The following is a 17,842-nucleotide window of genomic DNA, read 5'->3' as shown; positions in this document are numbered from 1 at the left end:
AGTATAAGTCTTCCTGATTTATGTAGCTTCCCGCCCTTCTAGAGTTCACAGTAGGTTTCTGATCTTGCTCCCCAGTTCCTGGGCTCAGCATCTGAAAAGACCGACAGTTCCAGGAACAGGCAGCAAAGTGCCTTCCAGATCTCCATACCAAATTCTCCACAGCTCATCTCCTGAGTGACTTAGCAAGTTAATTGCCCAAAACAATGCCACTGTCTTCATGTGACAGCGTAGTGCAAACCTTTATTTTCTACAGCATCCATAAAAATGGCAAGTTAATCACCTAGTTTTATTTCTTTATACAATGGCCAAAAGACCTCCTAACTTGTATAAAGCTACAGCCACATAAGATGATAAAGAATCAGGTTATCAGTCACTAAGTAGTCAATGTATTAAAGTCAATTTAAGACTAGTAGATACTAATATTCCATAAAAAAATATATAGTAAACCAACGTATGGTTACCTGCAACTGACAGGCTTTAGGACTAGTCTACACTGGCAACATTAAGCCACCTCCATGGGGGTGGCCCCCAGTGCTGAAACTTGCTGCGCTTGGGGAGGTGAGGGGGGTGTTTTTTCACACCTCTGAGCAAGAACATTGCAGCGCTGTGAAATGCCAGTGCAGACAAGCCCGTAGAAAGAAACCCTAAAGCACTCCCTCTCTCTCCCTACTGCTATCGAGAGAGAAACATCTCAATGCTAATGCCCCAGAATATAATCGCTAGGGTTTGTCAAGCTTAGCTTCTCGTTCTGTATTTCCACACTGCCAAGCAAATGGAAGGGGACTTACAGGTACCTGGGGTTTCCAATTGCCTTGGCCCCAGAAACCAGTGGAGTCCAATGGCCTAGTTCACTTACGGCACCAGTCATAAGCTTGGTTAGTTTTCTGCTGGCTTGAGGACAAAACCTTAGTAACACATTTCTTGTATTTGGGGAGAAGGGAATGTCGACAGATCCCATGGAGACATCTGCCTGCCTGCCTGCTGCATCCAGCAGAGAAAGCAGGGTGAAGGAACTGGGCTCTGTTGCATCTAGGTTTACAAGCTAGGAATAGACTAGTTCAATACTGTACTGGTCCAGTTAGTGCATGGAAAACACAGAAATGGCTTAGCGCTGTGAAGCATGTGCTTGTCGGAAAGCTGACATATGGCAGGAGGCTGGGCAACCGCTGCTCCAAAGGTTTGAACCCTAAGTGGCTTGTGATGGACTGATGGCTTATGGTACAATTCCAGTGCTGTACTTGATGCATTTACTTCTAGAAATCATAGACATTGGAAACAAACCATGTTCAATAAAGTTTGGGAAAAAAAAAAAAAAGAATCCTGAAAATCCCTCAAGGGTTCACAAGAACTGAGTTGCATCTCCGTGCATGGAGATCCTCACTTGGAAGGTGCTGAGAAAGGGAAGACAGTTTTTTACCTTGAAAGGGTTATAACACACAGTGCCTAGCAGACCTCAAACTCTCTCTTTCAGGAAATATGTAAACATTGCAAGATGCCTGACTGATGCCAGCACACAGAGGCAATGCATAACATCAGAGCCAGCTGCATTTTTTACATTCCACCCACCTAAGGGCTGCTCACTAAGATCAAAAGCCAATATGAAAAAAGGTTTCAGAGTAGCAGCCGTGTTGGTCTGTATTCGCAGAAAGAAAAGGAGGACTTGTGGCACCTTAGAGACAAACCAATTTATTTGAGCATAAGCTTTCGTGAGCTACAGCTCACTTCATCGGATGCATAAAAATTTTTTCTTCTTCTATCAGATAACACAAGTAATAGTGTTGAAGACTTGGACTCTGCTTCAGATGGCTGTGCTGATCCAGGAGACAGCAGCAGAGAGGCATGAGGAGAGATATTGCCAAGGCAGTTTCAACAGCTTGGGGGACAGCCTTTCTTTGCTCAGCTTTAAACCCCAACCGCACAATACCCTAAAGGAGTCTAGCAGTGGCTCACCCCACCCCCCCAAAGCACAACTGCACAGTGGAGGATCATATCTCGGGGCTGGTGCTGCTGCCGTGCAGACAAACCGTGTAACAATGGAGGAGACCTGTCCTTGATGTCCTTTAGCACGATAAAGTAATCGCAGTGCAAACCTTGGGAGTCACATTCCGTTCGGGTTGATTACTAGTGATGTGTTAGCAAGAACACAGGAAGGACAAGCGAGGGCACTGGTAGCCAGTAGTTACTTCGTCCCCTATACAGACCCCCTCAGTTACGAGTCATTAACCTCTGGCTAATGTGCAACACAGGTTAAAGGTGATCTACAAAGAGTGGTTTCTGTCTTTAAAAAAAAAAGCACCAGGGAACCCTGCAAACAGAATATTTTGAAATAAAAGGCATTTTTATTCCAGAATAGTGTTCACATGGGGAAATTATACTGGAATAATTACAGTGCAATAGTTATTCAGCTACAGTGACACCAGTCATTTTCCCCATGTAGAAAAGCCCTAAGATTTTATCGTCTCTCACCTTCCAAACTTCCGTGCATGGTTACAACAAATGGGCCCTGTTTATGGGACACGGTACAACCAGGCTATTGCTTGCTACAAAGCCAGCTACAGAGAAAAGGCATCTCCAGACCAACATGGTGTATTGTAGCTTTGTTGAAACTAGAAGAATGAGTCATTTGTAAAAATCAAAATGTTGCAATGGTTTCCTAATTATTTTCCAGGGTCAGAATTTGCCTGTATAAGCCTTAGGTAGGCTCCAATGAAGAACACAAAGGTGTATCTGTACTAATCGCTGAGAAGAAGTGGGAACAAGCTAGCCTGAGTGTTACACGTCAACCTTTAGAGTTGGATGTGAGAAAGAGCCCTGGTTTTGTTATCTGGGCAGTGTCTAAGCCAGGCTTGGGTTGATCAGAGCTATAGGCCACGTCCCGATTCCAGTTCCTAGGAGTTTTAGCTTTGCTAAAACAGTATATCCAGTAACTTCCTTTTTTAAACTGTGTGCAATGCCAAGAGCAAACCAAGGCCAAGAATCATAGAAACAGGTTAAGGAGGTAGGACTGTTCTCTTGACTCATTCTGTTAAGCTTAGGAAGTACTTTTGACTGAAGCCACATGTACCACATGTCTGCTCCACCAGTTTCTGAGACATGGGCATGAACCTCTGACCAGAGGAACTATGGTGGAGACAGAGAGGGTCCTCCATGAAATGCCAGAAATTGCTCTGCTGGGGAGAACGTTTAGGATGAGTGTATATGTATACGTCTCTCTCCCTGTCCCCCTCCCTCCGAGGCATCAAGGTAGAGATGAACTGAGCTAGAGCCCAAGATTTCTTTCAACTGTAGCATAATGTTTGACTGGTCTTTCCTACCACCTCTACTGCCACCTCTTCCCAGGCCTACCCAAAAGGAGAAGCCAGATTAAGCAGCAGTTTAAGGGCCTCTGGAACAAGTCGGGAAATGGAAGCACTGAATTTACAAAACCATAGCCAGCCAACATGAACAGAGTCTCAACAGTTGGTCATCTTGTTCCAGGTGACCCTTCCAGCACTTCTTAAAGGGAAATAGTTTATCTTCCTGAAAAAGCTATACGCATCAAGTGATAATAGCATTTGGTGACATATAATATCAAGCACCGCACTGAAGGTCAGCAGATGCGGGTTCTATTTCCATTCCTATTGCAGGCTATGTCTTTGCCTTCACTAGGAGAAAAGGTCTGTTCTTAGGTTGATGTAAAGAACACAAGGTAAGACTCGTAAAAAGTACAAACTGCCTTGGCTTCACTAGGTTTTTACCTCACGTTAGTTATCATGCATTAGCTAGTATGAGGAAAAATAAACCCCCACACCTTCACCCCGATCCCTAGTAATGATACACCCTTACTTGCAACAGTGATTTCACATTTTTGCTTTTATCTTAGCGTTTTATACTGCTGTCCACAACTCTCACTCCTCATTTGTAATTAGCCAGCTAGTAATAGCAATGACCCATCAACAGTGCAAATGAACCACTTAGATTCTGTTAAGGTATACCAATAACTGCCCTTAACAGATCTTTCCAAAGAACCCTAAGAATCAGAAGTGCAATCAGCTCTGCTTAAGCAGAGCTTCTTCTCAAAATCATGTAATTGACAGACATTTTCCTGCAATTCAAGGGCAGTTACGGGAATCCCATCTGGGCCCTCTGTCCTTTACCATCACCACCACTTTTTTAAAAAAACAAAACAAACAAATCCCGCAACTAACCCATGACCGTAAGATAACAAGTTGAAGCTCAGAAGAGTCTGTTTAGTTTACATGTAGATAGATTTGCAAAGTGATGTAGCAGCTCTAATTATAGTCATGACCAAAAGGCTGAAGTAGATTAAATTAGCATGGAAACTGCAGTCAGCATTAGAGTAGGTCTAACAAGTTTCTTCATAATGAAGGGAGACAGGTTGAGAGCTTAGGATAAACAAGTGGAGAATAGGGAGTTTAAAAGACTGCTGGCTGGGAAGGTGAGAGAAAATTACTAATACTGAAGAGGCTCTTAAATGCCCGACGCATGTGATTCATTCTCTCATACTTTCAAGTACTGCTACAAGCATTAAATTAGTCTGCCTCTATCAGGTTAATAAATATGGTACAGTCCTACAGTGCCTTTCAGCCTGAAGCACTCCATGAACTGCACAGTAAGGGCACATCCACACTGCATCTGGGAGAATCTCTTCTTGCTTGGGTCCACAGACTTGCGTTGGACGGGCTCAATCTAGTGCTCTAAAAATAGCTGTGGAGACATCGTGGTTCGGGCGGGGAAGTGAGGAAGAAAGAGAAAGAAGGGGCGGACTTGAGAACCTACGCTCCAGTCCAAGCAGCAACATCTATGCAGCTGTTTTCTTTAAAGGTACTGAAATGCACCCACCTCTGGTATTGAGACCAATCAGCCAGGCCACTTCCCAGAGGAATGGTTATTCTTAAATTTAGCGAGTGGTGTGATACAAAGCAGTAAGAACAGACAACTGCCAGACTCTGATCACCTACAAATGCACTTCTGTTTCCAAACTTCTCATGGGAGAAACGTCAGTAAGGCATTTGATCCATCCTAGCAATCCTCAAGTTAATGGCAATAGGAAAGAACCTTAGGGAACTGCAAGATCTCTGCACCTGGAACTCCCACCAACATCAGGATGGGCCTAGCTCATCCTGTTCTTCCCCTCAGCCAGGGCAGCAGAGTTCCCTACTCTATGATCTCCTTGTGCTTTTACACTCGTTTAAAAATTTCCAAGCTTCCCTTTCCATTGCTCTGGCTCCACGTCTCCCTCACTTGCTACCATTAAAAAAAAATAAAAATTAACATGCAACTTAAATGCAACACAAAGTGCTGGCCTGCTAAACCCAGGGTTGTGAGTTCAATCCTTGAGGGGGCCATTTAGGGATCTGGGGCAAAAATTGGGGATTGGTCCTGCTTTGAGCAGGGGGTTGGACTAGACATCCTGAGGTTCCTTCCAACCCTGATATTCTATGATTCTATGAAGTTTTAAGTTGAGGCCAGAGACCACCACCAATGCTATCTGAAGTATGTGTGCGGGGGTGGGATTCCCCTCCTCTATGGATACTAACTAGACCAATCTGACCCAGACTTATGAAGAAGGGAGAAGGTGAATTTTTGCTTTTGGATTGAACCAGTGGCATACCTGTTTTTTGGGTATTTTTTTTTAACGTATGAGGATATAACCAGACCATCTTAAGAAGAAATTTACACACCCCTTTTCCTCCACTCCCGGCACCAATCAATGGGGCTGGGCACTGTTCAAATCATAATACAGAGGTTCCTTCTGTACACATCCTATTTATCACTATTGCCTGGGCACAATGGTTTATGTCACCAAATTTCCTCTTTAGTGTCAGATTTCCTGAAACCAGTAGATTTGAGACAGGTCCCTCACGCTGTGAATTTGCTTTGTTGTTGAAGTTACACATGCAATATCCTTATACCTAGCAAGTTCATGTGGGCGTCACCTCTGCTTACTGTCACCATGACAAGGCAGACTGCAAGAGTATGGGTTCATGCCAAAATATAAGCAGGGAAGGGAAAAGACAGTATCTTCTAAAGGGAAGGGTTATGCTATCTCCAGTCAAACTTATTAGACTTGCCCAAATGGATAAGAACACTGACCCATCTGTCCAGTATCTTGCTTCCAGCTGTACCAAGTACTTGATACTTCAGACAAAAGGGAAAAAACCTGTAATGCAGCTAGCTAATTGTCTAATGTACATGATGGGAGGGGGAAGGAGCAAGAAGATGGTGGGAGGGGCAAATTCCTTCCTGACCCCATGCTAGTGAACAGCATATACCTTTAAGCATGAGATGTTAAGGTCCCCGCTACAGTTAATCATAAGCAGCTAATGTGTTTTTAAACCCTAATATCCCTGACCACACTAAGAGCAAAAAATCACGCTTAACACTTTAAAAACATGACATTTTCCCAGCATAGACAAGGTCTTAGGCAGACACTGCTCTAGGTGGAATGTTTACCAATGCAACCAGGGCCATTCAACCTTCTTAGGAAGTAGTTTGCAGAAAGTCTTAAACTATACCCTAGAAGGTAGCAGGATTTGAGTTCAACCTAACCTCCTCAGTAATGAAATTCCACAGGTGAGGACCTTCCACTGAGAATGCCCTGCCCTTAATGAGTTCTCTTAGGCATCCCTGAACACAGGGACAGGTGCTGTTTGCAGATAACTAGGTCCTACCCAATATAGGGTTTTAAAGGTAAGGGGCAGGACCTTGAAATGGACCTGTTGGATGGGGAAGACCACAGAGAGTGACACATATCAGTGTGATGTACTCCACCACTTAGCAGGTGGGCCACTCAGTCAGTTTCTAGGTGACCTTCAGGGGCACCCCAACACAGAGCACATTGCAATACAACATCATTCATAATAAGCTATAATGAGCCCACATGTAGACCGACTGAAAGTTGTCAGCGAGCAGCAATCAATCTTCTTTCGCTTGCCCCTTGAGAGGTGGGAGGCCCTTCTGCTCACTTTAACGCTAGCTTATCAAGCTGGAGCTACAGGCAAGAATTGCTTTCAGATATAACAGAAAGCAGTAGAAAGGCAAATTATGCCTTTCCGCTATCTGGTCCACAAGGTATTTCTGTTAGTTTATAAATAGGTTTAACCCTGTTAAGATTTCGTTGTAAGGGGTTGCCAGTATTGATGAAGAATGATGAATCATTCATTTACTTTTTTCACGAGTGTACAGCTACATTGGTATTTATCCACATGGCTTTTGTGACCCAATGAGGCCCCAGGAGATTTTGCTTTGAAGTACAAGTTAACTTTTCCTTTTTCCTCTTGACAAAACAAACTAAAGTTTATTGGCTACTAACCCAAAAGTTAACTAAAATCAGTTTTTAAACCATACTAAAAACAATCTTGCTATCTGCAAGGACACAAGAAGATTATATTTTAACATTTCACTCAATTGCGACAATAATGGACTGGTCAGTGTTACTTTTGTTTTTAATCATATTCACTTTTCAATTCTCATGCGCTAGCCTAGTGCTATAGCTTTTAGCCAGCAAACATGGGAGTGGAACATTTACAAATGTGCAAAACTTCATTTTCTCCCTCCCAAATATATGTACCATCAATATTGAGTTTTCCAAGAACAGGAAAAGATTCTGATGTAAGCTGATAATTGTTATAATTCAAGGTTCTTTTGACCACCTCTTTGAAGTCTGATTTCAGTATTATCCTTGGAATGAACATACACCTGCTAAAACACCATAAACAAATATAGGAAACATCCTTGCAGCCACAGTTTAGAGACTAGGCACCTGAGCCAAAGTCCAGTGAGTCAATGGAAAGGCTTCCACTGAAGTCAGTGGACTTTGGATCAGCCCCCATAAGCATTACTGACAGTTGCCATGTCCTAAAGGAATAAAGAGTGAATCACTCCATAAAGTTGCAAAACCATCCTCAGAATCAGGAAAAGCAAGCCCGCACTAAACCAGAAGCGTCTAGATGCAAACATATAGGAATCGTTTCTTTAAATTAAAGAATTCACAGTAAGATACAAGACTCTTTGGTATGTATATGGAATGAGGTTGGAGAGGATGAGAAAGGAAATTGCAAAATTAGGGGTGAAAGTTTATTTACTCCAGATGAAAACAGGTAAAGAATCAAAACTAAATTTTTGATCTATTCTCCATTTTCTTTTACAGATCTTCCTTTAATTTTTTTCTGGCTACTATTAAGTTTTTCTTGTCAGCTGAGTAAGGAACTGCTTTAAAGAAATGGACTTTTAGCAAACATGAACAATCTTATGCAGATGATGAGTGGAGGATCAAACATGTTAGAGATGCAAGAGACTTCTGATCAATAAATCCATATTCCCACAAATGCAGGTAAAATCCTGATAAGGTAGGTATTCAGATGCTTGACTAAGATCAAGTGAAGGAATACTGAAGGGTCACAGCAGAGCTGCACATTGCAGAGCTTGGTAGACCAAGGGTCTATCAAAAATTTTATCGTGTTTGAACACTATTGTGAACAATCCAGTTAGATGACCCTGACTTAGTGGTCAGCTTAAACTAGAGCAAATCATGTTCAGCATCACATTCTTCCTTGATCAGAAAGAAATGTGTTTGAATACAATACAACTTTTGTAATCTAGACAGGTCCAAAGAACATTTTTCTACTAGATTTAGAATGGCTTTGCATGTGAATGTAGTAATAGAAAATCATGTCAGCCTCAGAAACTCAAATTCTCCATTTATCCAAGGAAGAAATACAGCTTAACAGGTACAGTGCAAACTTTCTCACACTGCCAGCTGCATGCCTCAACCTGATCTCGAGGTGAGCCTGTGAATGAGAGGAGAGTTCAGACTCATTAATCCTTGGTGTCTTCCAAAAATTGCTAACAAGAGGAGTGGAGGGGACAATTAATGACAATTGTGGAGATTGTTGGTGAGACATGGATGTTTGCTTTCTAGCCAGTCATTTGGCAAGTGTTTACATCATAAATACAAAAAAACACTTTCCCCCGTTACAGAAGCTTCCAGACAAGATTCAATGTGACTAACCAGGCTGCACACCATCAGCAAAGCAGGATCAGTCACTTCAGAAGCGCTTTTTTTTTTTTTTTTTAAATCATACACAATCAGTTACACCATACAAAGGATTTCCCCTCCAACCAAAGTAAAGTGCATGATCTGCTGCAAACTGCTTTTACCTATCGCCAGTGAAAACCTCACCACTGAGAAAAGCTAAGCCTGGCAGATATTGGCATTAGCCCCCCTTTTTGGTTGCTGCAGACGCTGTTAATGCAGGAAGCCTTAAGACTTCTTTTCCAAACCCACCAATCCATCACTGGGAGCTCTCCCCCACTGCAGCTCACCACCCTTTGCTTAACTGTTTTTCTGCCCATTTTTTATGCTTCTAACATTTGGGTAGGACTGAACCAAAGGCACGATAGTACAGTATACAAGGAGCCCAAGCTTGGGGACAACTGCAGGAATATTACGGTCTGTGACAGCGGGGGCTCTGAGCCCTGCAGAAACAGATGCCCTACTCCTTCAGGAAGTGCACATAAGCACCTGATCGATGACCAGTTTGAAGCTGCAGAGACCTCAGAAGCAGCCGTCAGCCTTCTACGCCCCAGGCCACACTGCAGTACAACTGCTGATTCATTTTAGGAGGAGGAAAGAATAGAAGAGGCAGCTCAGGAACAATACTACTGACCTAAAAACTTTGCTGTGGTTGAATAGGTTTGACTCATTAGCCCCATTTTGGAGATAGAAACCCTTATCACACAGGTTCTCATGAGAGAGAGGGGATAGGCCAGGCTCTATTAACATGAACACAGATTTAGCACAGGGGGATACTGTTTTGTATTGCATGGTCAACAATGACCTATCGTCTTCCCAAGCTTTAGTCCCTTGCATGCTCCCTCTCCTGCAGCAGCCCAGGCCATGTTCTTAGTATAGCGCTATTGCCACCATTCCCCACCCTCAACTGCGATACCAAGAAATACCCACGGCTGTTTCTGTGCCTCTTTATTGAGCTGTATTTGGAGGCCTCTGACGGGTTAACACTGAAATACAGGTACAAAGTGTTCCAACAGCCACTGCTAAACACAGTGATCGGATCCCGACAGCTCTCATCTTCCCAGACGTTTAAGCACCAGAAATGCACTAGCATATAAGCCTGCACAGGCAGATCATCTACTCAGAGCTCGACAGATTTCTTCCAGCTCTAACTTCTGTGTGCGCCTCTGGGAGGAATCCTAGAAAAGGGTTAAGACAGCGGGATTCTTTTTCCTTACTAGCTGCAGGCGCTGACGCACCCCACACCCTCTGTCAGGGTTAAGTGTCTGATGTTACAAACACATGCTCATGGAGCAACCACCCCCGGGAGTTCTTCTTTTGACACACTAGGTAGAGGGCCCCACTATTTCACAGCTAAATCCAGGCATCTGGCTTCAAATAGGTTGACATGCAGGTCAGGCACCGAAGCCTTTTCTGACTTACCTAAAGAACAAAACTTGCGATTTGATGGTGCATTACAAGCCAGCTTTAGACAGCCACTAAGCGCAAAATGCATGACCTATTGCAGGACGCTAACAGGTGCCCAGCCCCGTTATAGGCTGCTGCCCACAAGACAGGGTTGACAGGCTCTTGATTTGTCAATCAAAGCAGCAAGTGGTCACATTGCTCGCTGACATACCCATTTCAAACCCTGAGGGGTTTGTAACGAACAAGTTATTCAAACCAGAATGTGATTGCTGAGCATGGTAAGTACTGTACAGGACGCCTGGGACATGCACAGAAAGTCCCAAGCACTTAATTAAGTGAGAGACTATTAAGGTTTAGTTTTATTAAACTTGTGCTGCTGGAGACAAATAAGTCTCTGGTTTTCTTTCACCTATTTTAGCATCCCTCCTAAGCTCACCTTTTGTATTAGCTGGGGTAGCAGCTAACCACAACACGGTCTGGAAGAACAGGCCACGCCAAACCTTTCCCCACACAAAATGGGATGCCCACCATTACACACAGCGGAGTTTAGACCCTCAAGATCCCCATCAGGATCTATAGGAACCTTAAAAGACCATTTGCCATGAGCAGAATGATGAACCAGAGCAGGGGGAGGACAAATCGCTCAAAAGACTCAAATGAACATTTGAGGTCACAGCTTCTGGGCCCATGAAGCTCCTGTGGTAGGAGACAAAATTACAAGACTTATTCTTGCCACGTAAATGAATCAGGGACATGTATTAACAGCCTTGGACATTAGCCAGAAACCATTATTTAAAAAAAAAAAAAAAAAGTGTAGACAGGATTAAACTGTGTGTTAACAGTCAGACTCACATGTTGTAACCAGGTCCGACAGCATGATTGTTTTATGATGGGATTTCAGAAAGGGCTCTAACTTCACCCAACTGCAGCCATGATAGGGCACCAGGTTACAATACAATTGTGCCAAACTGTAATAACATGGTTTGATTAGGAGTATTATGGCTTGGGCCCATTTGCACAATCATATTAGAGGACAGTGCTATGGCCAGCAAGAAATCAGGGCTAGAGCATGGCCATTAGCATCGTTGGCTTATTCACCACTGCGAGGACAGTGCCTATATTGCAACTTGGTGCCCAGACAGCATATGTAGGACAGATGCGCCCTTAAAACTCAAGCAAGTAAGGGTCTCTTAGCACTGAGAAGTCAACCTTACCACAGGAACATTCTGTACAGTCTCCCCAGGTCCCCAGACACTGTGCCAAGACACTTTCACCCTCATTTGCAACATCATACATTTAGAGTCCTTGGTCTAGCTGGAGCAAAGACCAATAATCGTGCCATCATGCAGTTATTCTGTGCTGGGGACAAACACCCAGTAGAGATTCAACTGGGAGCACTACACTCATTGACACTTCATACATTCTTGTGTTTACTGGAGGTGAACAGATGCAAGGTTTCTACAGTTCTAAATCTCCCACTTACTGCTTGTGTCACTCAGCTATTACTTTGCTATCCAAACTCAGTTATGCTTGAATTTGAAAGTCCAGTTGCAAAGTGCCATATTATCTGCTAAATGCAATGCATCCTTGTCAACCCCTACTTTGCTTGGAGGAGCCCTTTGTCTGCATGCATCAATGGGGGCATGGAAAGGGAAGGAATAGTGTGCAGTGGTCTGGTCCTGATGCCAGAGGAAGGGAGAGATTTTGCTCTCAAATGGCATTAGCTAACAACCGGGATGCTTTAAGGTTAGATAACTAAAGTCACAGCCAGATCAAACTTTTGCCCAGCAGCAGACTGCCCCATGGTTAAGGAGACAAATCAGGAACTTCACCAGTACATTTGCAATAAAATCTACGCGCCTTTTACAACCTTTTGACCCCTCCTCCCCAAAAATAGAAAGCAGTGATGCAGGGGTGAGGTTGGAAATACAATCCCTGCGCTCTATGAACAGCGCATGTCTCTCATTATGACGAACACAAGAGAAATCTCAAGGCAAGTTAATTTTAGACCCCCCCAGGATTAACAAGTCACAGTCTCCTTGATCTTATGGGGTCACACACTACAGCCACCTTTGACAACAGATGTTTAAGGACTATTTCCGATATCCTTTGACATTTTGGGAATCTGATCCACTATGCAGAGAGAGGCAGTGCTCTTCACCCAGTTCTTCACTGGGATCGGTTGATTACAAAAAAAGTTGTAAAGAATTTAAAGTATTAACTTTGTAATGAATGCTGTGCTGGTGAATGGTGTTAGATCAACATTTATCCCCACAGCAGGTAAAGGGAAAGAGTGCAAGCCAAGCCTCCCTTCCCCCCAGTTGTGTGCCTCAACCTCATCTGGAAGATGTTATATCTCTAGGGAGGAGAAGGGAGTTCAGTCCCTGTAGCCCATTCTATCTTGGGCCTCTCTGGTGAGGCCAAAAGAGACCAGCTAATGCTAGTCACAGACGTGACTTCTGTGATGTGGACACCTGCCCAATGGGAATTAGGCCAAGACCAAACTTAGGTCAAATCAGCCACTGAGCAGCGATCAGGCAGCAGCAAGTTTCAGGACATACCAAACTGAACCACATACAAACTGCTAATCAGGAGGTTAGAGGTTCTGTATCCTAAGCTAACCGCTCAGAGCAATTCAGTCCTTTTTAAGCATTGTTGGCATATATCCAATGGGACAATTACTACTCAGCTCAGAGCAATAAGGGGGAAGTCTGCCTATTAACTATGGGCCCAATCACAAAGGGTCTGCAGAGCAAACAACTGCAAGTGTGCCAACAACACTGGGCCAACCGTGTTCTCATTGAACCACTCCTGCACGGTTTATGAGTAGGCACCAATATATTTAAAGTTACAGCTCAAACTATAGACAGCAGACTCATTCATTCTCAAAATCTTGGAGTAAGGAAGTGGAATCTTGTCAGGATGTGTCAGAGAGGTTAGCTTTAGTTTAGAAAGTGGACTAATAACCATTCTGTAGCATGTGAATAGCTCATTGGGGTAAACAGTTTAAATCACATTTAAAGTAAGGCTGCTCAAATCTGAAGTTTTAATGGAGTTTGGCTGGATAGCATGACTGGAACCAAGCCACATTAGAACAGTGTTCAGATGCAGTGCTATTGGGGTTAGGTCACTACTGGGATTTGGTCCCCACCCATGCTGCCCAGCCAGATAATCCCATATCTCTACATGCTGCCGCAACAAGCCTTGAGCACAAAGTTTAAACTGGTGGAGACTGATCTAAAAGACAAGATGGAACAAGTGGATGGAACAAACGAGTGGGGGAGGGAAGAAAAGGTGATAAAAACCAGACCAGTTTAGCACAGTTCTAGAGCTAAAATAGACCCTTGCTAGAAGACTGAAGTGAAAGTCTGACTCCAATACAGTGCTTTGGAACTATGGCTAGTAATAGCCTGCAGCAACTGAATAGACAGCCCATGCTGGTCACATAAATTAAAATATCTTCTGGCCAGACTGCTCTGATAACTAAACAAGCTAGATAAAACTGAACAAAAACATCCACAGAGAAGCTGAAAACAGTAAACAGGACACAGGAGATTTCTACATCAAAGTTTGGGGGGAGCGATAGCTCAGTGGTTTGAGCATTGGCCTGCTAAACTCAGGGTTGTGAGTTCAATTCTTGAGGGGGCCATTTAGGGATTGGTCCTGCTTTGGGCAGGGTGTTGAACTAGATGATCTCCTGAGGTCCCTTCCAACCCTGATATTGTGTGATTCTTTTCAGAATAAGGCCTCTTCCACAGTTGCCCTCCCTCATTAAGCTGATAGGTTAATTCAGGGAATTCTTATGAACTGAGAGGGAGGAGCTTTTAAAATAAGTTTAATTAAGGAGAAGGCAGCCTTTCTGTTCTTCTGGAGACATTCTGGATGTAACTGGAGAACTTGGGCGGGGGGGGGGGGGGAGAGAAGGGGACAAAGTGATACACATGCCTCTACAGGGGAAAAAAAACAAGAAATGCACTGCAGGAAACATTTTATTACACATTAACCAGCAGTTTACTTTTATAATGAACTGGAGCCAGCACAGCAAAGTCCCCCTATTTGATTTTATTATGCGGTAGCTGAACCTATTCACTCTGTACTCTCAAGGTTAGAAGGTAAACCTGAAGAGCTAATCGACAGAAGGCCTAATACAGGATGAAGTATCATCCAGCTAATCTTAAAAAACACAACACAAAACACCCCCCACACACACCCCTCCACACCAAAACATGAAGAGTCCACTAGGTCAGGGCTCTACACACAGCATGCAGCAGCTGCATGCTGAACACCAGAAAAATCACAAGAGACGTCTAAAACATCTTGCAAGTGTTCCTCCTACTTCAAGATAAGCTATTGCAATTAATTCTTTTTGGCGGCAGCAGAGTCTTGGTCACTCCAGATAAACAATCATATCTTGCATGGCTATACTGAGCAGTTTGTTGTGGAAAACGCAGTGGTCTCTGAAGGGTCATTGCACGTTAAGTGTAACTTCAAGAAATGGAAAGAAAAATGAACAATGTTTGCTAATGAAACAGACCAGGTTTATCCCTACAACATACTTTAACTACTTTGCAGGACGGTGTGTGCACAAACACCTACCAACACATAACTTCGCTCTCACTTAAAGTGCTTTAACCAAAAATCTTGAGGGATGTTTTAAACAAAACAAAAGCAAAAAACAAAAACAAAGGGTGGGCAAGTTTCATCCCCATTTTACAGATGGAGAAACTGACTGAGACAGAGAGATAAGTGACTTCCCAAGGTCATACTTATCAATAGCAGATCCAGGACTAGATCCCAGGTCTCCTGATGCACACTGGGTGCAAATGCACTGGATCATGCTGCCACCTATGTAATAGGTACCTAGGCATATAACAATAGGTCCTTAGGGCACAGGCCGCTAAATGCAATGCACACTGATAATACTACATAATGTACAGGACTAGGCAGAGTTTGTTTTAATTATACAACCTTGGTTAGATCAAGTGAGCACCATGCAATTAGCCACGTGCCTCTTTTGTATAAGACTTTAGAAACACGGGTTGTTCTTTCTGCTCTGACATGTGAGGGAACCCCTAACATGCCAATTTTTACACAAGTAGAAACATTTGCTCCGCCATGCCTCTGAGATGAAGCTTTCTTTCCCTGTTCCCCACAGTTGTGTGGTATTTGAGAGCCACTCTTCACCCCACAATTGGTTGCACTTCAAGGGGAAGCAACTCTTGCATGTGTATAGTTCGTAAACCTCTTTCAAAACATAAGACTATACACAGTGTTGTACAAAATACAGAATGCCAGCTGGAAAATACTGACCAAAGTTAACCTTTTGATTATTAGCTACAGGAATCTCATACTCACTTTTTAACATTTGCCTCCCCATTGGGGATCCTGCGGAGTTTCTTCTTTTTTAGGATTTTGACAGCTCTCCTACAGAGGGTTTCAGAGTCCAACATCTCCTTGACTTTGCCATAAGACCCTTCTCCAAGTAAGTCCCCCATTAGGTATTTGCCAATGAGCTTGGCCCTTTTGCGCCGTGGCTGGTAGATTACTTCCGTGGAGTCAATGCGATGGATGAATGTGTCCATCCCCACAGACATCAGTTCACTCTCTGCAAACATACTCAGTTCCTGCGGCTCCTGCACATCCATCCTAGATTATGTTCCTTAACCTGTTTTCCTTAAGTGCTCAGGGTTTTAATCCGGTTCTTTAATTTCCAACGCTCCCTTTTACTCCTTCTTGAAATAAAAGTTATCCAGAAGATTGTACGAACATTAATTTTAAAAAAAACACTATTAGCTGCTTCCAGCCAAGGGTCCTACAAATTCCAGTGCCTGGTTCCAATAACTCAATGTCTCATTAATAAAAACAAAAAAGTCTCACCAGGTACTTTCTCAGTTTGGATTTGTTTTACTTTTGACCTGATCCCACCACTTGGGTTCTTTCAGGTCAACCTGTTCTCGCTTGTCCTTCAGCTGGGTCACAAACTGGTTCTTAAGTGCTAGGTCATCCTCTAGGACTTTAGAACCACAGATAACAAAAAGATCATCAAGTCTCTTTCATAACTTTCCATTACTAGCAGGTCATGGTTCCCAATTCCAAACTGCGAACTGCAGGGTCATTTACTCTCCCCTGATACCCTCACCTCCCAGGTAGGAACTCGGATGGTTTTCTCAGCCGTTTGGTAGCTGGAACGAAGTTTCTTGGAAGGCGTTTTCAACACCTATTCTAATTTCTTCTCTTTCCCCCCCTATGAAAGCTTGAGGCCTTCTGCGCTTATCAAAATCTCCCAGGGGCATCCTTCAACCACTTGGATTGTGCCTGACACATGATGTGTCACCACCACTGGTCTAGGTGTCAGGTAGACAACACAAATCCTATTAAAACTTCACCCAGCCTGTCCACCCCTCCTTAAAGTGTGATAGGAGGAATGGGCTCTTTCCCCCTTACAAGACCTCAAAACACACCCTTAGTGAGAGATCACTCAGGAGACGCTAATGCTGCTGAGATCTTTCTTCCCATTTACAACCCCCACAAGCCTCCCCACAGGTGTCAATCAGGAAGGACTGATCCAGCTAATTTCTCCACCCCCCCGACTGTCACCACACAGCAGCCCCCCCACAAAAAGGGGCAAAAAATGAACTTCCCCAGTACACCCAACCCAAAAGGAGTTAACCTCCCCCAGCCCCCCCAAGAGGAAGCTGGCCTTTACCCTCCAAAACGCACCCAGCCTCCCCCCTCAACAGGGGATCAGTCGGGGGGAGTGCACCGTCCCCCCCTTGCAGGACTTCCTCCCTCCGACAGGAGATCAGTTGGGGGGGGGGGGAGGAGCTGGCCCTACTCTGACACAGAGATGGGAAGGAAGCTGTGGCTACTTGTTTCCCCCCCCCTCAACGGCCTTCCCTGAACAAGGGGCCCCGGTCCCCCTACCCAAGCCGGAGCTCTGCCGGGGGGCCCGATCCCCCTACACGGCCCAAGGGGACCCCCCCCAGGGGGCACCCCGCCCCCGCCTCTCCCCCGGCCCTGTCCCTGGTGAGAGGCCCCGGTCTCCCCGCTCTCCCCACCCCCTCCTCACTTCCGAGCGCTCCGGGCCGCCTCACCCCCGCCTCCTCCAGCCGCCGCAGCTAACACGCCGCCGCCATTTTGTTTACCTCCCTCCCTCCCCACCCTCTAGCTCCCGTCCCGCTACCTCCCTTCCCCACTCCAGGGCCTCACGCCTCCCGAGCGACCGACGTACCCTCCCATTGGCTACGGCCTCAGCCCCGCCTCCGCGTTCTCCTCCTCTGATTGGCCAGTAGGGGTGGGGGTGGGGTCGACCAGGTTTCCTTGCTTCCGATTGGATCGTTTCATTTAGTGTGCTCTCCCCACCCCGCCTCCGGCTGCAGCGGAGGGTTTTAATAGGCT

General features: G+C 44.6%; 1 protein-coding gene across 3 annotated transcripts in view; it reads right to left on the bottom strand.

Moving 5' to 3' along the window:
• Positions 1-17,430, bottom strand: part of STK11 (serine/threonine kinase 11) — a 73,779-nt gene extending 56,349 nt beyond the window's left edge. Inside the window, exon 1 of one of the 3 annotated variants that reach the window (XM_073324259.2) lies at positions 15,800-17,430. In XM_073324259.2, coding sequence (XP_073180360.1) covers positions 15,800-16,089 — 290 coding nt within the window. In that variant the 5' untranslated portion in view covers positions 16,090-17,430. The remainder of the gene's footprint in view (positions 1-15,799) is intronic. The other 2 variants (XM_073324258.2, XM_073324257.2) reach the window with 2 other exon arrangements.
• Positions 17,431-17,842: the final 412 nt, after the last annotated feature.

This window comes from Lepidochelys kempii, chromosome 25 (assembly GCF_965140285.1).
Source record: "Lepidochelys kempii isolate rLepKem1 chromosome 25, rLepKem1.hap1, whole genome shotgun sequence".
Classification (NCBI taxonomy): Eukaryota; Metazoa; Chordata; order Testudines; family Cheloniidae; genus Lepidochelys; species Lepidochelys kempii.
Note: the sequence above shows the minus strand (reverse complement) of the source record. Positions and strands in the feature narration are given on the sequence as shown.